The sequence below is a fragment of the Dromiciops gliroides genome, chromosome 1 (assembly GCF_019393635.1).
Source record: "Dromiciops gliroides isolate mDroGli1 chromosome 1, mDroGli1.pri, whole genome shotgun sequence".
In the NCBI taxonomy this organism is placed as follows: domain Eukaryota; kingdom Metazoa; phylum Chordata; class Mammalia; order Microbiotheria; family Microbiotheriidae; genus Dromiciops; species Dromiciops gliroides.
Window position 1 is genome coordinate 597,882,169 of NC_057861.1, and position 27,015 is coordinate 597,909,183.

At 40.6% G+C, this 27,015-nt stretch overlaps 1 protein-coding gene across 1 annotated transcript in view; it reads right to left on the reverse strand.

The window, feature by feature from the left end:
* Positions 1–20,326: 20,326 nt before the first annotated feature.
* SCNN1B (sodium channel epithelial 1 subunit beta) overlaps positions 20,327–27,015 on the reverse strand; it is a 34,974-nt gene continuing 28,285 nt past the window's right edge. The window contains exons 7-12 of the mRNA XM_043977736.1: positions 26,167–26,284; positions 24,153–24,228; positions 23,716–23,773; positions 22,512–22,573; positions 21,376–21,451; positions 20,327–20,716 (exon numbers count right to left, since the gene is read on the reverse strand). Of these exons, the coding sequence (XP_043833671.1) occupies positions 20,327–20,716; positions 21,376–21,451; positions 22,512–22,573; positions 23,716–23,773; positions 24,153–24,228; positions 26,167–26,284 (780 nt within the window). The remainder of the gene's footprint in view (positions 20,717–21,375; positions 21,452–22,511; positions 22,574–23,715; positions 23,774–24,152; positions 24,229–26,166; positions 26,285–27,015) is intronic.

A 27,015-nucleotide genomic window follows, 5' to 3' on the forward strand; every position in this document is an offset into this window, starting at 1 on the left:
TTGCCCCTTAGGCTTGTTTGTAGGCAGCAGAGAAAAAGGCATGATTTGATGGGGGCTATCTACAGGAGGAAAGGAGAGGAAGATATCAAGGTACATGTAATAGGGTTGGCTTTGGCAAGTAGAAGGGTTATTTTATTGTTAGAAACTGACATGAAAGAGGAGATAGTGGGAAGTAAAGTCATGGGGTAGAAGCTAAGGAATAAAGAAGAGGGAGGTCTTGGTGATTGGCCTCAATTTTTTTTTCTGTTAAGTGTGAGGCAAGGTACCAAGCAGAGAGGATATAGAGAGGGAATTACAGGCTGCTTGAAGAGAGAAAAGATTTGTTAGTTTATTTTTAATTAAAATTTTTAAAATTAAAAATCTATTTTTCCCTCCTGCCTCCCTACTTCTTGTGGGAAAAACAAAACAAAACAAAATCTTTGCAACTAATATGCATAGTCAAGCAAAACACATTCTCACAATGGTCATGTCCAAAAAAAAGTATATCTCATGCTGCACCTTGAGTTGTACCTCACCTTGCCATGAGGAGGTACATAACATGCTTCATCATTGGTTCTCTGGAATCATGACTGGTCATTTTGTTGATCAGAGTTAAGAAAAGTTTGGGGATAGCTGTTTTTTGTTTGTTTTTTGTTTGTTTTTTTTTGTGGGGCAATGAGGGTTAAGTGACTTACCCAGGGTCACACAGCTTGAACTCAGGTCCTCCTGAATCCAGGGCAGGTGTTTTATCCACTGTGCCACCTAGCTGCCCTTTAAATATATATATATATATATATATATATATATATATATATATATAGGGGGAGGGAACAGCTGTTTTGGTGAGAACGATGAAAAATCAAAGAGCAGTAGCAGCATTGCCTTGCTTGTTTGCAATGAGTGAGGGCCCCACTGGGATTAGCTGGTATAAATTTATGTCAGACCCAGTGACTAGTTTTGTCATTTCCTCCAGCATCGCATGAGTGGGAACACAGAAAGCAGATGGTAGGAATAAAACAGGAAATTCCTTGCAATGGATAAAGTTATGTGTCTAACACAAAAAAGAAGAAAAAAATCCTTACCTCCAGGAACATGATTCTTTACTCCTCTTTTCCCTATCCTTAAAAAACAAACATTTTTTCTAAGATATATTGGTGTCTTTGGTTTGAAAAGGCATGATTGGTAATAGGTAAAGGGTCCAGGGAATTCAAGAGTAGAAGATAGCATAGAGTTGAACTGGTTCACCAAAGGTCAGGATTGGGAAGAGAGGAAGGTATAGCCAGAACGGAGTAAAGGTCTAGGATGGTGCTGAATGAAGGATGGGTTGAGGAAAGATGGGAAGGAAGGATGAGTTGGAGTCATGATGAGGACAAAGAGAAAGAATGAGGCATATGGGAAATTCAGAATTCATGAATATGAAAGTGAAACATTTGTGGGTGATGGCAAGATCAAGGGTATAACCATCCCTGTATGTAGAGAGTTGAGTAGATTAAGGAGTTTTTAAAAGAATATCAAATATTCTCCCCATATGGATAGAGTATATAATGTAAGTTCAGGGGCCAGCTAGGTGACACAGTAGAGGGGCAGCTAGGTGGCACAGTGGATAGAATACTGGCCCTGGATTCAGGAGGACCTGAGTTCAAATCCGGCCTCAGATACTTGACACTAACTAGCTGTGTGACGCTGGGCAAGACATTTAGCCCTGTTTTTCTCAGTTTCCTCATCTGTAAAATGAGCTGGAGAAGGAAATGGTAAACCATTCCAGTATCTTTGCCAAGAAAACCCCAAGTGGAATCACAAAGAGTTGGACATGACTGAAATTACTGAACAACAATGTAGCTTGAAGCACTCCTTCCCCATTAAGGAGTACAGCTTGAGCCTAAAAAAAAATTTCCCCTAGAGTAATGTTATTTTGAAGGGGTGGGGTGAGGATAGATATAATTCTAGCCAAGTACTCCTTTTTCTGAGAAAAGCAGTGTGATGACCTCATGACCCCAATCTCCTACCTCTCTTCCTTAGCAGAAATCAAAGTTCCACTTGGAGGAGGGTGGGTGGAGGAGACTTCAGAGATATCTATTCATCCAGGGCCATATCTAGACGGGTCCCAGTAGACATATATAATACACACACACACACACACACACACACACACACACACACACACATACTGCATACATTAAACCCTTCCTGCTGACATGACGCTATACATAAAATATTTTGCAAGTCTTTCATAAAATCTCTCAGATTTTTGTCCCCCTGAAAATGTGGTTTATTTTCTCTCCCAAAGGGGGCTCATAGAATAATAAGCCATTGGGTACAGGACAAGGTTTTATTTAATTTGACAAAACACACAAAAGAGTATCTGAGGTATTTGAGCCTTTCTACTTTTAGGAAAACTCTTTTCCCATTTCTGGAAGGTGTCTGGAAGGTATAATATAGGGACCTATACAAGTTATTCCATTCTCAGTATGATCAAATATATAGATCTAGTATGTTTCTTCTTACTGTGGCCCTGGTCTTTGCTTCTCAGTGCAGGAGGTTCCTTGATGTTCTCATATCTCTAGGGCTATCCAGTAAAGTCAAAATCATCAGGGCTTACTCCACTCTTACTCCATACAAAAAAGTATGCTTTGATCTGTATTCAGACTCCATCAGTTCTTTTTCTAGAGATGGATAGCATTTTTTATCATAAGTCCTTTAGAATTGTCTTGGATCATTATATTTGTGGGAATTACTGATCATCATATGATATTACTATTGCTGTGTACAATGTTCTCCTGGTTTTACTTATTTCACTTTGCATCAGTTCATACAAGTCTTTCCAGGCTTTTCTGAGAGCATCAGGCTTGTCATTTTTCATAGCACTGTAGTATTCCATCACAATTATATACACAACTTGTTCAGCTATTCCTCCCCAATTGATGAGTATCTGCTTGATTTCTAGTTCTTTGCCACCACCAAAAGAGCTGCTATAAATATCTTTTTCCTGTTTAAAAACCTAGTAGTGGTATTGCTGGGTCAAAGAGTATGCAAGGTTTTATAGTTCTTTGGGCATAGGTGCAAATTGCTCTCCATAATGGTTGAATCAGTTCACAACTCCAACAAGAGTGAATTAGTGTTCCAATTTTCCCACATCCCCTCCAACATTTATCATTTTCCTTTTCTGTCATATTAGCCAATATGGTAGGTGTGCAATGGTACCTCAGAGTTGTTTTAATTTTCGTTTCTCTAATCAATAGTGATTTAGAGCATTTTTATATGACTATTATTTTGATTACTTTATCTGAAAATGGCCTGTCTACCCACTACTGAAACATATGCAAGTCTTTTCCTACCACAAAAGAAAATTTCTAAGAACACTATGCCATATTGATATTTTCAGGGTGTAAGAAGAACTCATAGAAGACTCCTAGCACATTGGGTGAACCCCTTGTGTTGAAATTATTGGAGAACATGGGTAAGAGTCACATAGGTTAGAGTTTGATCTGCATCATGACAGGGAATCCCCAGATTGATGAGATCACAGATCCATATAACCGTTGGCAGTTCTTACACGGTGAATAGAAAAATAACATTATCAGATTTATCTTGGTTCCTAATGATAACTTACAACTATAGAACATTTACTTTCTTTTCCACTTTTACTTCTAAATCCATCCTTATCCTTTTTTCTCATCCTTTCCTTATCTTAAGTGCATGCCAGATCTAAGACAATTTGATGGACTTATGATCAAAAATGTTATCTACCTCCAAAGAAAGAACTGTTGGCTGAACAAATTGTGGGATGAGATTATGATGGAACACTATTGTGCTGTAAGAAATGATGAGCAGCATGCTATCAGAAAAACCTAGAAAGACTTACATGAACTGATGCAAAGTGAAATGTACTGTATACAAAATAACAGCAATATTGTGATATGATCTTCTGTGAATGACTTGGTTGTTTTCAGCAATGCAGTGATCCAAGACAGCTCTGAAGGACTTAAGAAGAACTGTTGGAGTCTGACTGCAGATCGAAGTGTGTGTGTGTGTGTGTGTGTGTATATGTGTATATGTATGTGTGTATGTGTGTGTGTGTGTATATATATATGTATGTATATTTACTTTCTTCTTTTTTACTTTCTTCTTTCTGTTCTGTTTTTTTTTCACAACATGATTGATATGGAAATATTTTGTGTGACTATACATGTTTAACATATCAAATTGCTTGCCTTATCAATGAGAGGTGGAGGAGAAAAGGGAGGGAAAAAATATGGAACTCATAAAATTTTTAAATGAATGTAAAAATTGTTTTTACATGTAATTGGAAAAAATATTAATTAAAAAATAAAGCATACACCGGCCCTGGAGTCAGGAGTACCTGAGTTCAAATCCGGCCTTAGACACTTAAATACTTACTAGCTGTGTGACCCTGGGCAAGTCACTTAACCCCAATTGCCTCGCTAAAAAAAAAAATAAATAAAATAAAGCATACCAAAAATTCTTGTATTTTTACCTCCTAGATGCTTACTTAGTATTATTCCTTTTTTTCCTCCCAGTTTATTGGGTTTCCACCACTTTTTACTTTGCTTTTTTTTCACTTTTACTTTAGCTTTTCTTGTATATACACACATATACATTTCCTTTTTTCTGTTATGGTGAATGTTATGCAACCTGCATAAACTATAGCCTGTATCTACCCTTGATGGCACCATTCCTTTTCCATCTTTCAATCCCATCTTAAACTGAGTGTATATTTTCTTTTTCTTTTTTTTTTTTTTTTTAGGCAATGGGGGTTAAGTGGAGTGTATATTTTCTTATGAGAGCTTTAAACATGACAGGAATACAGAGGCAGCCTCATCCCATTCTCTTTGAACATTTTAATTTCTTACACCACCCACCCACTGATAACATTGGTATATATTATTCTTGTATGTTTCAGAGAAGATCATGGTTTCTATGATTAAAATAATCCCAACATAACTGGCTGAAAAGCATTTATAATAATTCAAATTCCTGGAAGTAAGGAATTTGACAATTTTCAAATATAGAGAGAAATTAGAATTATTTTGGAGATACTACCAGGTGAAACCAGGACTATTGGGAGGACTATGCAGTGTTTTTATTGAGAAGCCCAAGGTTCATGGCTCTGAACATTTTTTTGAAAAACTTTTTTCTTTGAATTCAATTTTATTTCTTTCAATTAACAAACATTTATTTTGTCTCTTCATCTCTATCTTGCCACTTCCCCGCTAAAATAAAAGAAAAACAAAACCCTTTTATATGTATAATCAGGCAAAACAAATGTCAACATTGGCCTTTGTCTCATTCTGCACTTAATACCACATATTGTTGTGTCAAAGGGTACACACATTTTAAGGACTTTTGGGGCCTAGTTCCAAATTGCTTTCCAGAATGGCTGGACCAAATCACATATGCCCCAATCAATGTGCCTATTTTTCCATAGCCCCTCAAGTATTTGTCATTTTCCTTTTTTGTTATTCAATAGATGTGAAATGGTACCCGGAGTAGCTTTAGTGCACATTCTGTCTAATTATTGGTGATAAGGAGCATTTTAAAATATGGCTAGTGATAGCTTGGGTTTGTTCCTTTGAAAACTGCCTATTCACATTCTTTGACCATTTATCAATCAGAGAATGTCTTTTATTCTTACAAATTTAAATCAGTTCCTTATATATCTGAGAAATGAGACATTTGGTAGTTGTTGTTTTTTAACTTTTACTGATATTTTATTTCCACACCACCTACATTTCCCCATATCTCTTTCCTTTCTCTGTTCTTTGCAACAAAGGAAAACATTTAATGAATACATTCTAACAGCTACAGTGTCTGCTTATTACACTCCATATCTATAGTGCCCCCTTCTTGACTGATGGAGGGAAAAATGTATTTCCTTCTCAATCTGGCAAGAATCACAAAGTCAGAGAATGATAGTTGGAAGAGGGACCTTGGTTGTCATTTAATCTAGACCATACCTGAAAAGAAGTCTCTACTTTGACATGCCTAATAAGTGGTTAACAAGCCTCTTCTTGGAGAGCTCTAATGAAAGACAAGCCATTACTTCCCATGCCAGCCCATTATACTTATGGGTAGCCCCATTATGCTTACAGACAGCTCTAATTGTTAGAAAGTTTTGTCTGATGTCAAGCTTGAATTGGCCACTTTTCAACTTCCACCTGTCACTCTTAGTTCTTCCCCTTGGGGCCAAATAGAACAAGTCTAATCCCTTTTCTTTATGACAACCTTTCAAATACTTGGAAGACAACCATTATTCCCTCCTTCTCCAGGATAAATATCATCAATTATTTCAACTAATCCTGATGAGATAGACTCAAGGCACTTCACCACCCTGAGTGCTCTCTTCTGGACAATTCTCCAGCAACTGGAACTAAATACAATACTCTAGCTATGGGCAGAGCACAGAGGGACTATCACTTCTTTATTTCTGGAAGCTCTGCTTCTCTTAATGAAGCTCAAGTTCATGTTAGTTTTTTTTGGCTGCCATATTACGATGTTGATTCCTGTTGAGCTTGTGGTCCATTAATATCCCAGCTTCTTTTCAGACATATTGCTATTTAAACACATTCCCTTGATTTTATACTTGTGAAGTAAGATGTTTTGAACCCAAATGTAAGATTTTACATTTATTTCTATTGGATTTTATCTTCTTAGATTTGGCCTAATGTTTTATCCAGTCAAAATCTTTCTGGATCCTTACCCTGTCATCCAATATTTGTACTTTTTAGATTTGTGCTATCTGCAAGTTTGATGACTCTATCACGTATAGCGGGAATTGGATTTGTGATTTCATTAGGGTTAGGAGCTCCCATGAGGAACATCCTCTACTCGTGTAGGTTTTCACCTTCTCTGCTACTTAAACACCTAGAACAGTGAAAGATTAAATGACTTGTCTACAGTCACCTAGCCAGTATGTCAAAAGTAGGATGTGACCAGCTGTGTGACCCTGGGCAAGTCACTTAACCCCCATTGCCCCGCCAAAAAAAAAAAAGTTAACATTAAAAAAAAAGTAGGATGTGAACCCAAATCCTCCTGGCTGTGAAGCCAGCTCTCTTTCTACCCTACCACACTGCCTCTAATTAAAAAAAAAAATTAACTGATGAGAATATTAAGTAGAGCATCAGGCCAAGCACAGATCCCTGGTGTACTCCCTTAGAACCCTTCTTCCAAGATGACATTGAACCATTAATGACTACAATTTGAGTCTAGCAGTAAACCAGTTCTTAATCCAACTAATTATATTATTGTCTACTGTACATCTCTCCACAGGTAATCTATATCTATAGTATTCATCTGATCCTCTGGTTTAGCTGGTCTGTTAAAAAAAAAAAAGGAACTACATTAGCCTGGCATGATAAAGCCCTGCTACTTCTTTGTCATTAATCGTCACTTCCCTTTCTACATGTTAACAAGACACCTCTAATGATCAGCTCTTGAATTTCCCCAGGAATCAGCATCAAGCTCAATGGCCCATAGTTTTTTGGTAATCAGTAAATGTCCCTTTCTGGTCCTAGGGTACCTATTCCATTCTCTATATTATGTCAGATCTCATTTATGGTGGTTCAATAATCATATCAGTCTGTTGGTGGAGCTGTGAACTGATCCAGCCATTCTGGAGAGCAATATGGAATTATGCCCAAAGGGCTATAAAGCTGTGCATACCCTTTGACCCAGCAATACCACTTTTGGGTCTTTTCCCCAAAGAGATCATAAAAAAGGGAAAAGGACCCACATGTACAAAAATATTTATAGCTGCTCTTTTTGTGGTGGCAAGGAATTGGAAATTGAGGGGTTGCCCATGAATTGGGGAATGGCTGAACAAGTTGTGGTATATGAATGTAATAGAATTCTATTGTGCTGTAAGAAACAATGAGCAGGAGGAGTTCAGAGAAACCTGGAAGGACTTGCATGAACTGATGATGAGTGAGATGAGCAGAACCAGAAGAACATTGTACACAGTATCATCAACATTGTGTGTTGATCTACTGTGATGGACTAGATTCTTCTCACCAATGCAATGGTACAGAAGAGTTCCAGGGAACTCATGATAGAAGAGGATCTCCAAATCCAAGGGGGAAAAAAAAGAACTGTGGAGTAGAGATGCTGATTGAACCATACTATTTCTTGTGCTTTTGGTGCTGTTGTTTTTCTGTTTTGAGGTTTTTCCTTGTTGCTCTGATTCTTCTGTTATAATATGACTACTGCAGAAATACGTTTAATGTTATTATGTGTATATATATATATACCTATATCAGATTACAAGTCTAGGGGAGGGGGAAGAGAGGGGAGGGAGGGAAAAAAATCTGAAATTGGAAAGCTTGTATAAACAAATGTTGAGAACTATTTTTACGTTTAACTGGAAAAAAATAAAATACTTTTATCAGAAAAAAATAAAATAAAAGCTAAAAAAAAAATCTATGATTACATTAGGAAGATTACTTTGGCAGTGGTGTCAAAGCTGAATGAGAGAGGAAAGAGACTGGAAGGGGTTCCATAAGCCACAATAAAAAGAAATAATCATATTAGTCAGTTGGTTGTTTTAGCACTCCAAAAATAAAGGTCATTTGGCCATGTGATTAAAATTCATCAAGTGCAACTAAGAGCTCTCTTACTGTCCCCTGGTTTATATTAGATATCAGGTGAATCAGGAAAGAAAGGTTATTTGAAGGAGGTAGCATTCCAATACACACAGGGATTGGATTCAAAGACACGGAGATGAGAAGGGAACATTCTAGGCACAAAAGAAGAGGAAGATGAATATTGTACATGAAGAATAGCCAGTAGACCAGTTGGCTGATGTATAATGGAGGAGGGAAAGCATGAAATCAATTTGAAAGGATAGGCTGGTGCCAGGTTGTGAATGGCATTAGGGGAGAGGGAGAAGAGAATAAACATTTACACAGTGCCTACTACATGTGAGATACTGTGCTAAGTGCCTTACGAATATCTCATTTGATCCTCACAATAACCCAGCAAAGGTAGGGGCTGTTATCTCTATTATACAGTTGTGGAAACTGAGGCAAACAGAGATTAAATGACTTGCCCAGGGTTACACAGCATTAACTGCCAAAAAGCAGGGTTTACTAAATGCTTCTGCAGTTGGAAAATATCGATTTACCTTTTTACAGCCTTTGGATTTGCATGCTACCTTGAGAGCTGTATTTAGATCATAAACGCCCCCACCATCTCCACCACTTTAACATCTTGAGAGGGGACCAGGGCATCTCTCCCCTTTGGGTTTTTTGTATATGTAAGGCAATTGGGGTTAAGTGACTTGCCCAGGGTCACACACCTAGTAACTGTCAAGTGTCTGAGGCTAGATTTGAACTCAGGACCTCCTCAATCCAGGGCTAGTGCTTTATCTACTGCGCCACCTAGCTGCCCCTACCTAACTTTACTTAAACTAACGCATGGTTGTTGTTTTGTCCTTCATTCCCAGAGCGCCATGACATCAAAGTGATGTTATAACTTGCAGTGAATTGGATTTAAGTGAGGGAAGGCTGTGCAAGGTCACCAACCTCACTCTCTCCTCCAGAGCCATCTTGGTCCAGTGGCAAGATACACATCAGGATGACTAGGGGTAGCCCTGGATGTTTAAGGCAATTGGGGTAAGTGACTTGCCCAGGGTCACACAGCTAGTAAGTGACTGGAGGTGAGATTTGGTTTTCCCAACTTCAGGGCCAGTGCTCTATCTACTGCACCACTTAGTTGCCCCAAACCAAAGCATGGATTGATCTGTGTATACTGTTTTTCTAACCTCCTCACTCCTCCATGGAGTCCTAAATTCCAGGAGGATAGGAAATGTTTTGCTTGTCCTTAAATCTTTAGCACTTAGCACAGGGGCTTACACATAGTAAATGCTCAATAAATAATTGTTGGATGAATGAATCTTTTTTTTTTTTTTTGTGGGGCAATGAGGGTTAAGTGGCTTGCCCAGAGTCACACAGCTAGTAAGTGTCAAGTGTCTGAGGTCAGATTTGAATTCAGGTCCTCCTGAATCCAGGGCTGGTGCTTTATCTACTGCGCCACCTAGTTGCCCAGAATGAATAATATTTTAAATTTCTGTTCTAAAAGTTTGCTCATCTCCTATGTACCTCTCCAACTTGCCTGGCTTTTTGGTACAGGGGCAAGAGTGCTGACTCTGGAGTCAGAGGGTCTGGCTTCCAATTCTCCCTATGATTCTTGCAGCCTCTATGATCTGGGACAAGTCCCTTAATCACTCTGTACCTCAGTTTTCTCATCTGTAAAATAAGGTTTTGGACTAGAGGGCCTCTAATGTCTTTTTTATGTCTAGGTCTATGAACAATTATTACCAATGCATGATTTAAAGAGACTGAACCTTGTACTTTACATTACACAATCTCCTGTTTCTTGAACATGTACCTATCAGTTCTATTATCCCACTTCTCCTTTCAACTAGTATATTCTAGGGTGTTGGTAGGCATATCTCAATAAATGTCTTTCACCACTGTAATCTTACAGACCGATTCTAAATATTTGGCTTTATAGGTAACTTTTGTTACTTCCAGATCTATTAATTTTCAGTAAGTCTACTGGCATTTATTAAGGGTTTGCTATGTTACAGGTGAATTTGTTGTTATTATTATTATTGGTTATACAAAGTAACTGATGGGTAATTTAAGTGGAATGACACTAGATAAGTAAATTAATTTAGGTAATATTATAATTTTTATTATAGTGGCATGGTCCAGTCATAAGTAAGTAATATTTCTCCAATTGCTTAAGTCTGTCTTTATTTCTAGAAGGTGTTTTGTAGTTGTATTCACATAATTTCTGTATATATCTTGGCTGGCTAACTCTCCAATAGTTTATACATTCTATAATTACTTTGAATTGAATTTGTCTTTCTGTATCTTCTAGCTGCCTTTTTTTGGGGGGGGCAGGGCAATAAAGATTAAGTGATTGGTATATATTTAACCCCCAAAGTTTTTAACAATATCTTTTTTTCTTTATTTTATTTCTTTTTAAAAAAAATTCTTCTTTTTCTTCTATTAGCAAATTGGATTTTCCTCTCTTTTAAAACTCAAATTAGCTGTTTATTTTAGAAAGTTTTTCCCCCAAAAAAGCTACTTTTATTTATCAATGCAGTAGATTGTCTTTAACATTTAATTTGCTTATTTCTTCTTAGGGTTTCAATTTCAATTTTTGTTTTTGCTTTTTTTTATTTGTTGCTTTTCTAGTTTTTTTTAAAGTTGGAAGTCTAATTTACTTTTCTGATTTTTGTTCTTTCATTTTTTATTTATTTATTTTGGTGGGGCAATGGGAGTTAAGTGACTTGCCCAAGGTCACACAGTTAGTAAGTGTCGAGTGTCTGAGGCTGGATTTGAACTCAGGTACTCCTGAATCCAGGGCCAGTGCTTTATCCACTGCGCCACCTAGCTGCCCCCGTTCTCTCATTTTTTGATGAAAGTGTTTATAGATATTAAATTTCCTCCAACAATTACTTTGATTGCATCCCCAAAGTTTGTGTATGTTGTCTTATTGTTGTAATTTTCTTTGATATTATCAATTATTTCTATAATTTCTTCTATGACTCAGCAATTCTTTAGAATTAAATATTTCATTTCTGTTTGAGTTTTAATTCTTTCTTCAAAGGCCCTTTGTTGATTATAATTTTTATTATATTTTCAGTAAAAATGTTTATTATATCTGCTTTTCTGTATGCATTTATGAGGTTCATAGTCAATTTTTGTAAAAGTGTCATGAACACTTAAAAAATCTGTATATACCTTTCTATTCCCATTCATTATCAGCAGAGATCTTTCACATCGAAGTTTTCTAAAGTTCTATTCAGGACCTTCTTTTCTTTCTTATTTGTCCTTTTTCATTGAATTTATCTATGTCTGAAAGTATCTTGAGGTCCCTGACTATTGTAATTTTGGTATCTTATTTTTCCCTATAATTATGTTAAATTTTCCTTTAAGAAAATAGATGCTATGACATTTAAGACACATATATTAAGTTTTGATATTATTTCATTACCTATAGTGCCTTTAAGCATAATGTAATTTTCCCGTTTATCTTATCTTATTTAATCATGTTTGTTTTTACTGTTACCTTATCTGAAACTATGATTGCTATCCTTGTTGTTGTTTTTTAGTTCACTTGAAGCATAATAAATTCTTCTCCAGCCCCTCATTTTAATTCTGTGTGAATATGTTTCAAGTGGGTTTCTTATAAGCAACCTACTGTGGGATTCAGCTTTTTAATCTGTTTTGTTCTTCTTTTCAGTTTCATACATGAGCTCAATTCTTTCATGTTCACAGTTTGTATGATTACGTATTTTCTTTCATCAGGTCTTCTAATACTTTTTCTTGGCTTTGCCTCCTACTTGTCTCTTTACAAAGAAGGAAGTAAAAGAGGAGAAATGTGATCAACCCTAGTGACATAAAACTGAAGTGACTTGCTTCCATTTCATGCTTCTCACCCAGTCCTGGATCATGAGTTTTTACCTTTTCTTTCTTTATGATCCCCATCTGAAGCGGAAGTTTGCTTTGTTTGTGACAAATCTGACCCCTACTCTCTCCTGTCTTCCCTCTTTAACCTCCCTGCTGCTGTTCATGCTACTTCCCTCTTGGCCCATCTTGGCTTCTTCCCAGAAGCACCATTAAGAGGGAAACATAATTGATTCTTACAAGTTGCATCATTTAAAAAAATGTTTTATTGTTGTTGTAAAAAGCTGCTTATAGAAGTTTTGTTTGGTGATAGAGAAATAATGTATTGTTTGTATATATATATGTATATATAACTTTTATATTTTCTATTATTTTGTTACATTATATATATATTTACATTTTGTACTCTATTTGGTAAGAGGCAAGAGGGCTTAGTGGATAATATAGTACAGGACTTGGGAGTCAGGAAGACCTGAGTTCAAATCCTACCTGTGACACTAGCTAGGTGACACTGGGTAAGTCATTTAATCTCCTTTAGCCTCAGTTTCTTCCTTTATAAAATGGGGATAATAATCCCTGTAATACTTACCTCACATGCTGGTTTGTATTGCCCAAATGAGATCCTTTAAAGTGTTTTTCGGGGCAGCTAAGTGGCGCAGTGGATAGAGCACCGGCCCTAGAGTCAGGAGTACCTGAGTTCAAATGCTGTCACAGACACTTAACACTTACTAGCTGTGTGACCCTGGGCAAGTCACTTAACCCCAATTGCCTCACTAAAAAAAAAAAGTGTTTTTGCAGACTTTAAAGCATTGTATAAATATAAGTTGAGGTAGACTGTTGTGGCACTGGAGTCAGGCAGAACTGGGTTCAAGCCGTGTTTCTGACATATACTGGCTAAGTGACCTTAGGCAATCCATATAAACTCTTGGGGCACTCTAATAACTCTCTAAGATTACAATTTACAGAGGAGTTGCTAATCTAATCACAGGTCTAAACCCTTCTTCCTCTATACTTTCCATTAAAAACAAATAGAAAATACAAGAAAAACTCTTATCAAGGGTATTGTGAAACTGAGTTCATGGTTCATGGTTCATGGTTCATGGTGCGTGAACAGTCTTCATGCAGACTGAAATTATGGACCAGTTTGCTCTAGGGGGCATTCATACAATTGCAAATCATGGTTTGGACAATAGGTATTCTTTATCCACTTGATTTGTCCCTTGTGGAAAAAAAAATGGGTCAGTTATATATGGGCATGACTTAACAGAGATTATAGCTATTGATCTTCTGATTACTTACAATGGTTGTGCAAGAACAGCTCAAAGTTCGAGGGAGGAATGATCTCTGGGGTAAAAGGAAGTGCCTACTTCATCTTAGGGACCCTGGAGGACCTTTAGGGACCTGAGTGACTACTGCAGAGTGGACAAACCCAATACTCTTGGATGGCAAGTAGGGCAAGTATTATCACCATTTTACATATGAAGAAATGGAAGTTGAGGGGGCAGCTGGGTGGCGCAGTGGATAAAGCACTGGTCCTGGATTCAGGAGTACCTGAGTTCAAATCTGACCTCAGACACTTGACACTTACTAGCTGTGTGACCCTGGGCAAGTCACTTAACCCTCATTGCCCCACTAAAAAAAAAAAAAGAAATGGAAGTTGAGAAGTTAAATGATTTGTCCATGGTCACTCATCTAGTAACTGTCAGAGATAGGACTTCCCAGTCAGCTACTCAATAGGTTATCTTGTAGAAAAGATTTACTCTGCCTGACCTCCAAGAGGGCTTAATTGGAGGCAATGTTTGGAGGCTACAGAGAGGGAGATCTAGGTTAGATGTAAGGGGGGAAAACGACCTCATAACAATTACTGCCAAGTATTCAGACTCTACTGTAGAGAACTTGACTCTGATGGACTAGCCATATTGTTGGAATGCCAAGTGAATGTTTGCCTAAAAGACAGAACTCACACAAGGCAAGCACTCACTCGAGAGGTCAGAAGAAGTGATACAAGGACACTCCCAAGGTCCCTCTGAAGAACTTTGGAACTGATTATGAGACATGGGAGACTGTCCTTCATGGCATGCCTGCATCAAAGTAGGTGCCGTGCTCTATGAGCGAAGCAGAATTGCAGTAGTTCAAAAGAAACATGCGATGCACAAATTCAGAGCCATCTCCACTCTAAATGTTCACATGAACTATTTGTGTCCAACCTGTGGTGGAGCCTGCTGAGCTTATATTGGTCTGATCAGCCACAGCTGGACACACTGTACCTTGACCCTGACAGTGATGTCATTTTGGTCCTCTTTGAGTACAGACAACAGCCAACCATGTGACCTTGGACACATCACTTATGTTTTTGGGGAATTGGTTTCCTCATCTGTAAAATGAGGGGGTTTGACTATGGTTTCTTGGGTCCCTCTCAGTTTTACATGTGAACAGTCTTCATGCAAACTGAAATCATTCACCAACTCTAGGCCTTGTTCATTTAACTGCAAACCACAGCGATTCTTTCCAACAGCATTCACTTATTGCTTTTGGTGTCTGAAGGCAGGTTGATATTATTTATGGTATGGGTTGGCAGGTCCTTTCTCCCTCTCCCTCTTCTGGACCTATATATATACCTTCTGTAGGGAAGAGGTTACTGGCTTGGGAATCAGGAAAGCTGGACTCAACTATGACCTCAACCATTTACTGGTCCTGGGAGTTAACCTCTCTGAGCCTCAGTTTCATTATATGCAAAAAAAATATTGGGATTGGACTAGAAGATCTCTGCTACTTTTCATGATTTTTTTTTTTTTTAGTGAGGCAATTGGAGTTAAGTGACTTGCCCAGGGTCACACAGCTAGTGGTTTTTTTTTTTTTTTTTTGCGGGGCAATGGAGGTTAAGTGACTTGCCCAGGGTCACACAGCTAGTAAGTGTCAAGTGTCTGAGGTTGGATTTGAACTCAGGTACTCCTGAATCCAGGGCCAGTACTCTATCCGCTGCGCCACCTAGCCGCCCCCCAAGCTAGTAAGTGTTAAGTGTCTGAGGCCAGATTTGAACTCAGGTAACTCCTGACTCCAGGGCTGGTACTCTATCCACTGCGCCCCCTAGCTGCCCCTCATGATTGGTTTTTGTCTTTGTGCCTCCAGTTTAATGCAATGACTTTCATATAGTAGGTGTTTAATAAATGCTGATTTAATTCAGGATCAAATTCTCAGATTTTTGGTGGAAAAAATATAATATATAATAAAATATAATGTCCCTGGAGCAGCCTTTAAACAAAAACCTATTGATGTTTTCCCTAGGTAATTTACTGCTGCCACCACCTGAGAATCAATCCAAGGGCTGGGGCCTGGCATCATGGCCTCTTCTCTTTTCCTGAGTAGTGTCTTTGTTACCCCTGAAGCACAGAAAACAGCCAACCACAGTAATGTGCAAATCTCTTTATTAGAGTGAGAGAGAATCTCAAGGAACAGATAGATATACATCTAATTTTCTTCTACTTACATTTATTTACTTATATAGATATATTTACTTCTAATTCAAAAAGTCCACTCTTGTGCTTGCCTTTCACTTGGCTTTAAGTAGATTTAAAGTATTAATTGATCTCTCTTAGGTTCTCCCTCAGTTTCCATTTCCCTTTTATCCATAGGCTGCTGGATTAGTCTGACCATTGGGCTTACTTTTCATCCCTATTGGTTGATCCTTCATCTACTGCCTGGACCCAGGCTACCTCCTAGCAACTTTCTTAGAGAAGTTAGATCCTTTTCTTTCTGAACCAGTCTCAAATCATTCGGTCTCCTCAAATCAAAATTCTGTGGAGCCACTGGACCCAACAATTTGATCTTAGTGTTCTTTTAACAGAAATTCCCAAGAGTTCTTAACCTTTTTCTGTGTCATGGATGCCTTTGGCAGTCTGAGAGGACCTATGGACCTCACCTCTCAGGATGGTAAATCTAAGTGTTTAAGATAAAATACATAGGAACACCAAGGACACCAATTACATTGAACTATCAAATTATCAAAATATGGGTGGGGGTTGTTCAAAGACCATAAATTAATATTCCCTTGCCCTAGAGTCAGTGTGATACAGTAGGAGTCCTATACCTGCGTTCAGATCCTGGCTCTATGTGACCTTGGGCAAATTACCTAACCTCTCTAGGCCTCAGTTTCCTCTTCTGTATAATGAGAAGGCTGGACTGAATGACCTTCACTCCTAAATCCATGGTCCTGTGAATCCTGGCTATCCATTATTCTTTTCTCAGTTTCCTTGAGTTGCACCTTCAATTTTGATCAGCGTATCTTAGGCTCATCCACTCCAAGATTTCTCTCTTCTCTTTTCCTTTCTCCTGTTGCTGCTTTTAATGCTTTCATTGTGGCCCATTTTTCTAGCTCCTTACTGCCATCCCCATCCCTCTTATCTTGGGTTCTTTCTTCTTCCTTAATCCATCCTCTTTTTCTACAACTCTCACTGGGGCCATCATCCAGAGCTGCATCTTTCTATCAGAGATTTCCCCCCACCCAACCTCACATCTCTGGTCCCTTGTCCCTTGGCATGACTGTTTCTTCTTAGACTAACATCAGTGTGAGTTATCATTTCTATAGTTAATTAAAACTCAATTGTTTCTGTAACCAACAAGCCTGAGAGCATCCCTTCATAGCCAAGGTGAACCTCAGGAAATCATATTCCTGAAGTCCCACCCCTTTCTCATTCCCAGGTTACCTCTGCTCTTGACACTAACACTCAAGCAGAAGGTAGAAGCCAATCTTATCCTCCGCTGAGAATGAGGCAAGTCCTTTCTGTTTAATGAGCTTTAGAAAGTAATTAGGACAATGTTCTGTTCTACATATTCAGTGATAGCAACTCCACCATTAGCTGGGCCTCCACAGTGGAGGTGGATTTGCCACAAGCCATCCACATTCTTGTAGTTGGGAGACTGGTCCTGCCTCCAGTTACTAATGTCTGACTTAGGGCATCTTTTCAATGGGTAGGATAATGGTCCCATTTCTGCTTAATAAAGTTGTGGAAGACCAAGTGAAATGATGGACACAACAATTCTTAGAAAAGTAGAATACTCCATGCCAACACAAGATGGTGGTGGTGGTGGTGATGATCAATGACATGCCTTTAAGAGATGTCTGGCTGTGTTAGGGGTCAGTATGCTAGAGGTATTCAGCCAGGGAAGAGAAATGTGTGTGTGTATACAAAGTTCTTTTTTTTTTTTTTTTTATCAATCTCCCTCACCAGAGCCTCAACCCTGAGGTTGGGAGGGAAGAGAGAAAAAACCAGAGCTCTAATTATCAATTTTTGTGCCTGGGGCAAGAGGAGAGGAAGGCTCACTTTGGGTTCAAACTCAGCATTGGGGAAGGAAGCCAGAGTTTCCTATGTTATTTAAGGACTGGCTTCTGTTAAGAAGGGGAAAATGAATGGTGTTGTTCCTGGCAATGTGGTTGAGTGCCAAGGATGAAGCTGCAAGGGAAATAAATGCTCCCTGAAACATTTCTATGATGGGGGAGAAAGAAGACCCTGAGATAAGCTCTCTGTTGCTTGAAGAAAGGGGAAGAAGTAGACTGTGGGAAAGTGCTGCCACATCCTTTCAATTTTCTGTCCTAGGATCAAGCTCTGATGTGGCCCCTCCTTAGTTAGACCTCTGGGGAAAGGGCAAGGTAGCTTTGACCACAGGTGTATAGTTGGAGATAATTAGCTTGTGATGTTGGGAGGAGCTCAGGACCCATGTGGTATCTTTTGGACCACACTGTCCAACAGGGAAGAACAGCTTCCAATTGGCCCTTTCCACCTGGAGCTGTCTGTCCATTCTTTATTGCTCACCTTCACCCAATCCATTTGGGTCATGCCAGCTGGTGTTTGTATCAGTGGCAATGGAGGGGACAGGGAGGTGCAGACGCACCCCTCCAGCTGGGAGCTTTATGGGAGAAGTGTGTTTGTTTCCAGGACAGATTAACTGGTATGTACTGGCAGGAAAGCAAACGCTATAAAGTGGAGCCCATCCAGCAAGGCTGAAGCTTGAGTCACTTTTCTTTCTGCCCGGAGAGCCATTAGGGAAATGTGGAGTGTGAGAGGTTCAGGTTATTGTCCCAAAGAGACTTCTTAGGACGACTTTACCCCCCGGACTAGGTACTGCTCTGGTAAATCCTGTTGGGAATGGGCTGTCAGGGAACATTAGCAAGGGCACAGGACAAAGTGTGAGTTATTGGTCTTTGTTTTTTTGTTTGTTTTTTCTCCTACTCATTATGGAAGAGACAAAGGCACAGGGGGTGTAGTAGGTTGAAAGTTAGCTTTAACAGGGTACCTAGGTGGTGCAGGGTATAGAGCACTGGCTCTGGAGTCAGGAAGACCAGAATTTGAATATGACCTTGGACACTTGCTAGCTGTGTGATGCTAGGCAAGTTACTTAACTCAGATTGCCTCAAAAAAAAGTTAGCTTTCTGACAGATCTGGGTTCAAGTCCTGCCAGTGAGCCTACCCATGGTCAAGTCACCTAAACTCCCCAGTACCCCAGGCAATTCAAAGATTCTAAATTGAAAATTGTAGATCAGGTGCTGATCTGCATTGGTAGAGTTAAAGAGATAAAGAAAGAGGGCAACTAGGTGGCACAGTGGATAAAGCACTGGCCCTGGATTCAGGAGATCCTGAGTTCAAATCCAGACTCAGACACTTGACACTTACTAGCTGTGTGACCCTGGGCAAGTCCTTTAACCCTCATTGCCCCACAACAAAAAAGAAAGAAAAGAAAAGAAAAAGAGAGAGATAAAGAGAGACAGAGACTGAGAGATGTCCCCAGTAATGCTAAGCACAAACTCAACTGTTCTTGCAAGCCCTTTGTGTTTTCATGCACTCCAAGTTCTCCAAATGAGGGCCCTTGACAGCTCATGTACATTCTCACTAAGCCAACTCATAGCTGTCAGTCACTTTAGAGATAGAAAAAAAATCATCACCTTTTAAAAAATTCTGAATAAGCAAATTGTCACATATACCACTCAACGATCTGCCTTTATCCAGATTCTAGACTAAGACTGACTCTGGGGACTTGGATAAAGGAGATGAGGTAGAGCAAACAGAAATTGATGGGATCACTCTATTAGCTTTTCCTATCACTTGTTGAATAAGAATAGAGGTTCCATCTCCTACTTGGGGCCCACAACGGCCTGATGGGTAGAAAAGGGCTTCAGAGAATAGGGAAGGAACTAGCTTCCTTCCACTGGGCCTTCTAGGTCCTGGCCTGGGTACTTCTAATCCAGGGATGACTCTCTTATGGCTCATGGGCCAGGCAGGGCTGTTTGACAGGGCAGGACATCGAGGACACCTTGCCCTTCCCCAGAGCCGAGCTCTGACATAGAATGTCAGAGTCAGAAGTCTGATTGTGATGATGCCATAGAAAGACCGATGGATTAGGAGTCAAGAGGACCCAGGTTCAAATTCCAACCATGCCTCTCACTACCTTTGTGTCCTCAGGCATTACTAAACCTCCTTAGGTCTCAGTTTCCTCATCTGTAAAATGAAATGATTGAATTAGATGGTCCTTCATAGATCTAAATCTATGGTCCCATTAATTCCCTGAATCCCCAGAGCCAAGTGCTCTTCCTCCAGGTCAGGAGGCTCCTATAAAATGGTCACTCTCACATTCCCCCAGATCAGTATGGATCTCAGCCTAGTTTGGGGTACAGGGAAGTGGGACAAGGGAAGAAGGAAGTGAAGGCTCTTTGTAAATGAATAGAGAGCTGGTGAAATCTAGGCTCTGCAGCAGGGTAAAGACGTTCAGGGAATGGCCGTGGGCTTGTTCTGTCCAGCCAGAGTGAAGACGGTAGGAGGAGTAAGAAAGTGCCAAGTGGAACAATTGAAGTTGTTTTCTTCTCTTTCCATCACTGTGACCTCACCCACCATCCACAGGATATTGCAAGATAAAGCCAAGAGCTAGATGGCATCCCCCTCATTATCTGACTCAATGACATCAAGGGGCTGTAGACGCAGGGAGTCATAGTTGGGAGGTGGGGTGCCTGGGATGGGTGGGCCCTGCTCATCTGGGTAGTCCTCGGGTACATGAGGGGGGTTGGTGGTATTTTCGGTGTCATGCTGGAAGCCAAAGTTGGTGTGTGCCTCCACTAGCTCAGCCACTGTGGGTGGTGGGCCCTCGTAGCGGGCCTGGGCCCGCCGCTGCTTCAGGCTCTTGGCCCAGGCCACCAGCTTGATAATGGTGATCCATACACAGTCAATGATGATCTCTCCGAACTCGATGATGCACAGTACTGAGCCGCCCATCCAGAACCCAAACTGGCCACCCAGATTGGAGAGTAACCATACCACCTGGAGGAGAAGATGTGACCTAAGCATCAAGGCTCCCAGAGAACCCCACTAGAATCCAAGGAGGCCTTGGGATCATTGCCAAACCTTAGTAGTGGTATCTCTCCACCCTACAACCCCCTGGCCTGGCAGAGGCTTAGAGCATGATGTCTTGTGGGTACCTGGAGAGAACCATATGAGGGAGAGAGAAAAGTCTCTAGATTTTGGGGTCAGGACTGGTTGATGGTCTGATCTGACTTAGGGAATAGTCTACAGGTGATTTCCAGACTATATCCTCATCCCTGTTTAGGCCCAGGTCTAACATATACCTTTCTTCTTACAAATTCAGTATCTGGGTAGCAGTTTGATGCAGCAGTAAGAGCTTTGGCTTTGGAGGTTTGAACTCTGGCTCTGCTATTGACCTGTGTGACCTTACTCAAGTCACTTAACTTCTCTGGGACTCAGTTTCTCCATCTGTAAAATGAAGGGATCAGTCTATGTGATCCTGACTTCAGTAGTATGGCAGGACCTGAGGCAGGTGGAGGGAGTGACTATAATCCCTCAGGGGCACCCGGGTCTCTGACTCCCCTAGAATCAAAAAGTCTGAGTCTGGGGGATGGGGGGTCGGGTGGGGGTGGGGGGGCCGAGGGCAGGGGGAGTGGTCTTAGACCTTTACAACTCACAGTGTTTGATGCTGACTCAGCAAATGTCCGGAAGTTGAATTCTTGGAAGTAAATGTTGAGCTTGACAATTCCTTTCCTGTGGATAAGAGGGTGATCATGGCTACTGGGTGGTCTCAGGCCACAAGCTTGGTGAGAGACTAGGTCAGGAAGAAAGACCTTTTTCTTTAGATAAAGTTTAGATAGTTAAATCCCATTTAGAAGGAAAGGTAAGGGTGGTATTGATTGGGAAAGGGGCTTAAAAAAGGGCAGAAAGATCCTGAGATCATCCCTTAACTGCCACAGTGTGATCCTCCCAGCATGCTCTGTTCCCAAGAGGGTGGCGTGATGTTATGCCCATTGAGGATAACAAGCATATCGCCTCTGCCCATCCCTGGAGCCTTAGGTATCATACATCCTTCTTCCTTGCCTTGATTGCATGTCTGAAACATAAACCTTCTCTTACTGGTGTCATTTCCTGGATGACAGACACCTGCCCTGCCTCTTTTTAGACCTCCCTAGAGCCCAAAGTTGTCCTTTTCCCCTTTGGAACTCACATTGCCACGTTGGAGGAGAAATTGGGCTTGAACCAGCTTCATCAAATTAGCTCTGGGTTCTAGGGTTCATGCAGAGGCCTATGGTGGCTCTTTTGATGGGACCAGACTTGGTTCTTGGCTTCTCCGCCATGCTGAGGTTCTCTAGAAGGCCCAGCTCTAACAGTGAGCAGTGTCTAAAAAGGGGGATGGTCCCTAACGCTCCCTTCAGGGCTGACTCTTGGTCTCTGACCCAGTTAATCTTGGTTGCTCCCTCTTCAATCATTTATTGTGCTGAGCCCTTTTCTGGATATCCAGTGTTCTCAGGCCTACCCACCTGTGATCTGTAGCTGAACCATGGCCCCTCACACTCAAAACTCCATCCAAGGGAATATCCCAGCTACTGTAATGACCTAACCCTTGCTCTACTTCACACCTGTGTGTCTTGAAGGGAGTTTCCTGGGGACACTGCCTTAATGCAAAAGAATCATTCTAATAGGAGGAATTTTAGGCAATGAAGAAAGGTCAGGATGGGAGATATTTCCAGGCAGATACCTTGTAGTTCCTTTAAGTAGCCAGAAAGAATTCCTTCCTTCAAGAGTCTTCCTTGAAAGAAACAGTACTTACCTGTCTATGGTCAGGTTGGTGGTTTTGTCACGTTCGTAAGACAACACATGGAAAATCCAGTCCTGAAACCAAAGACAGCATGGCTTCTCTTACAATCAGTGTTTCCAAGAATATTGACTCTGGTTGGGGTGTACAGGGCCTGACAGGGGGCCTTTTAATATTCACTTGACAAGCATTTAAATAAGTGCTTGCTATCTGCCAAGCACAGTGCTAAGCAACTGGCAAAGAAGAGGCAAAAACAAAGTTCCTGACCTCAAGGAACTTACATTTTAGAGAGGGAGTTGATGTGTCAACAACTGGGTAAATAAAAGATATAAACAGAGTAGATGAAAGATAATATAGGAGGGAAAAGTAGGAGCTGGGTGGAAAGGCATTTTGGAGTAGGTGGGAATTGACCTGCCACTCAAGGAAGTCAGGGAAACGGAGAGATGGAGAGTCGAGGGTCTTATTGTCTATTACAGGTCTTATTGTACAGTTGTGTCTGACTCTTTGTGACCCCATGGACCATATCACTGTCTGTGGGGTTTTCTTGGCAAAGATATGGGAGTGGCTTGCCATTTCCTGCTCCATCGGGTCAAGACAAACAGAGGTTAAATGACTTTCCCAGGGTCACACAGCTACTAAGTGTCTGAGGCCAGATTTCAATTCAGGTCTTCCTGACTCCAGGCCCAGGACTCTATCCACTGAGCCATTTAACTGCCTCCAACTTCACGCCTAGGGAACTTTAAAGAGGGGTATGCTCACTAAGAAAACTGATATGGAGACCACCCCACAATCAAGTTATTCAGAGTTATAATCCTCTATTCCTCTTTATTTCCTAACTGAGATGATTAAGAGGAGCTTGTGTGAGAATTAATGCTGTTATCCCATGGATGGTCAGATGGGTACAAAGCTACTAATTTCCATTGGGTGTGTGAACACATAAAGACAAAAGGAAGAAAAAGAGAATAAAAAAAGAGAATAAATGAGAAAGTAAAGAGAGAAAACCTGGACTAAATGATCTTTCCTCTCAAGCCTTTCCCCATCTTTTGATTTCTCTGTTTTTCTCCCTTATTCAGATCTTTTTTAAAAAAAATTTATTCAGATCTTTCTTGAAGAGCATCACTATCATTTATAAATCAGTAGACACAAAGAAGGTTAAATGATGCCCTGGGGCTAGTAAGTGAGGGGGCAAGGCAGAACCAGACAAATCTAATTCCTTTACCTCAGAGGCCTCAGATGGCCAGTCAGCCATGGAGATAGTCATCTTGTACTGTGTATCACTGGAAGAGACAAGGACACAGGTGAATTCAGGAAGCTTTCTCCAATTTCCCCTCCCCCTCCCCCTTCAACTCAGTCCTCAGACAACACTTTGTTTACACCTCTCTTATGCACTTGTCATGTATTATTCCAAATCATAATTATTTGTGAATGTTATTCTCCTTATTTGACTATATGCTCCATGAGGGCAGGGACTACTTATCTAAGTTTTATATCTCTCCCAGCACCTCATACCACCCTCTGCACACAGTAAGCACAAGATAAATGTTTGTTGAATGGAATTTCCAAGTAAGATGTTTCCTGTCTTTTCTTTAGAATGGAGTCATTTCCAAATCTTGCCCCCTCCTCTCACACTGATCCCCTTCCCTTACAGGTACTTACTTGCAGGAATCCTTGCACTGGTGGATGCAGGTTTCTCTTTGACGAACACTCATGCGGAGCTCTGAGTAGCAGTATGCTGTTTGACAGAAACCAAATGCATCATTGAGTTACTAGGGAGAAACAGGGAATTTTTAGGGGGAACTTCCTAGGGGACTGGGAGCAGGCAGTGCCTTCTATAGAAAGCCTTTCCTGATCTCCCCCCACTCCCAGCCATTAGCGTCTTGCCTCCTTAATCCCTTATATTTGTTTTGATTCTATTCTGTATGTAGTTATATATAGGTTATATGTGTATACACATATTTATTTATGTGGGATTTCTTTCATTTTTGTCTTTTGTAGCCACATGCCTTGAAGATAGTAGTCACTTAATAAATTTGTGTTGATGGATGGACTGATGGAAGGATTGGGCAGAGGGGCTAAGAGGCTGTTAACACTAAACTGAAGAACCTAGTATAGACTTAATCTTCCCAGCCCAGACATTTGGTGGCAATATAGCGAACAGTGGGAGGTAGCGAACCAAATTCTACCTTGAACCATTTTGAAAGCCAGAAGCATGACTGTCAAGTCCCACAGGATCAAGGCCCTATAGCCCTTTGTATCCTTCACGTTGCCAACACAGGTCACTGATGAATAATAATTGTTAGCATAATAGCTAACAATTTATATGGTGCTTTAAGATTTGCAAAGCAGTTTTAAAAGTGTCTCATTTTATCCACACAACCCTGTGGGGTAGGTACTATTATTATTCCCATTTTATATGTCATGGGGCCCAGAGTACCCCAGAAGTTCTCTGGGGGGTACATCAAGGAATCTTCTCCTTGAGAAACTAAACCAGAGGACAGATATGCCTAGAGAGATAAGTGGAACCAGATCAGACTGAGCTAGCTTCGGGACCTCCACCCTTCATTCTGATCTCCCTTACCCCTGGGGAGATAAATTTGGGTGTGGCTGTGGCCTTTGTGTCCGGAAGAGAGAGATCAGTAGCCACCCCTCACCCAATTCCCCCAGCTACCACCAGTGGGGGATGGCTAACAGGCTCATTTTCTTGCACAAGGTCCCAAGGTTAGCTACTGTGAGATTTGAACCCAGGTCTTCCTGATTCTAACTCTAGCACATTATTACCCATGCCTCTTAGATTATTCTCAGTGATAATAGTTTTAAGAATAGGAAGGGGGCTGTTCTTTACAATCTGAGAAGTCTAGGTTGGGTCCTGGGCTGGGTGTGTGTGTGGGAGGGTTCCAGTTTAAACTAGTTTGCTGATTCTAATACAGAATGTTCTTGCTTTTTCCCCGAGGAGGGCCCAGGGCTGCCCTAAACCAAATTAAACTGACTTTAGAAATGAACTGAGTTGAATTACCATTTAACTTGATACCTTTGACAATTTGTTTTGGGCAGAGATGGACAGCCTGAAATTTACATCACTGGAGGTAATAACCATATAGATGGGTTCATAAATACAATGGAATATTGTCTATGGCATACAGAGCTCCACCTCCCCCCCCCCCCATAACATAGCCACATAGAGATGCATTGCTTCTTTTCTTCGGAATACTTATTTCCAGGATTTTGTCCTGAAAATACAGGTAAAATCTGATTACTAGATAAAGGAGTTTCACCACCACCCTGTGAGAACTAATCTTCTGAATTTTGCCTATGGCCATGACAATAGAAAAAAAAGGCATTAAAGGTAAAAAGGTAATAACTATCAGAGATCAAAGTTCAACCCCATCTTCCTTACTTCACTTGATCCATTTTATAAGTTCTTCTGTAAGAAGGCAAGGTCATATGTCTTGTTCACCTCTGTATCTTCTATATTGCCTTAGTGCAGATAGTATGTGTATTCTGAATTGATTTGAAACTGAATCAGGGTATCTCCAGTTTGATCAATTTCAGTCAAAATAAGGACCTCCTTCACTGGTTAAGGGCTCAGAGGACTCTGAGACCCAGTTGCTACTTAAAGAGGGGATCTTTAAACACCAGGTGTAGAGGTATCATCTAGGACTCCAACACTCACCCCAGTCGGGAAATTCTTGGTTGTTGCAGTATTTCTCCCCCTCAGGAAGGGGATATAGGTAGTGACCACAGTGGCAGCTCTGAATTATGAGTTGTTGGAAGCAGGATCGAAGGCATGCCTGGGGAAGAGGACAAAGACGGGGATGAAAGCCTCCCATTCCTCCCTGAGGTGAAGGCTAGCCAGAAAAGAGGCTTCCTGGACCACGATTTCAGGAACAGCCCTTCTTGTCTGGCTCCTCTACCTATTCCCACTACCTCCTAACTGGTCTCCCTGCAACTCATCTCTGCAGCTCCTGTCCCATCCTCCATATTGCTGTGAGGCTAATTGGGATTTGCCCAGGCCAGACCACATCACCCTCTTGTCCAGTCTAAAACAAAGGTTCTTAATCTGGAGTCTGTGACTGTCTCTGTCTTAAAATATTTTGATAACTAAATTTAAATATAATCAGTTTCCTTGGTAATCCTTATGTGTTTTATTTTATGTATTTAAAAACATTAAACAAATTATGGCATATGACTATAATGGAATACTATTGCTTTATAAGAAACATTGAAGGAGATGTTTTCTAAGAAGCCTAAGAAGACTTATATGAACTGATGCGGAGTGAAGAGAGCAGAACCAGGAGAACAATTTATACTATAACTATAACAACACCATAAAAACAAACAACTTTAAAAGATTCTGATCAATACAATGATTAGCCATTATTCCAGAGGACCAATGACACACAATACTACTCACCTCTTGAAAGAGAGGTAATGGACTCAGGGTGCACAATGGGGCATACATTTTTGGAGGGGTCTTGGGGAGAGCTCAGGCAAGTCACTGCCTTTCCTCTGCCATCTTGGC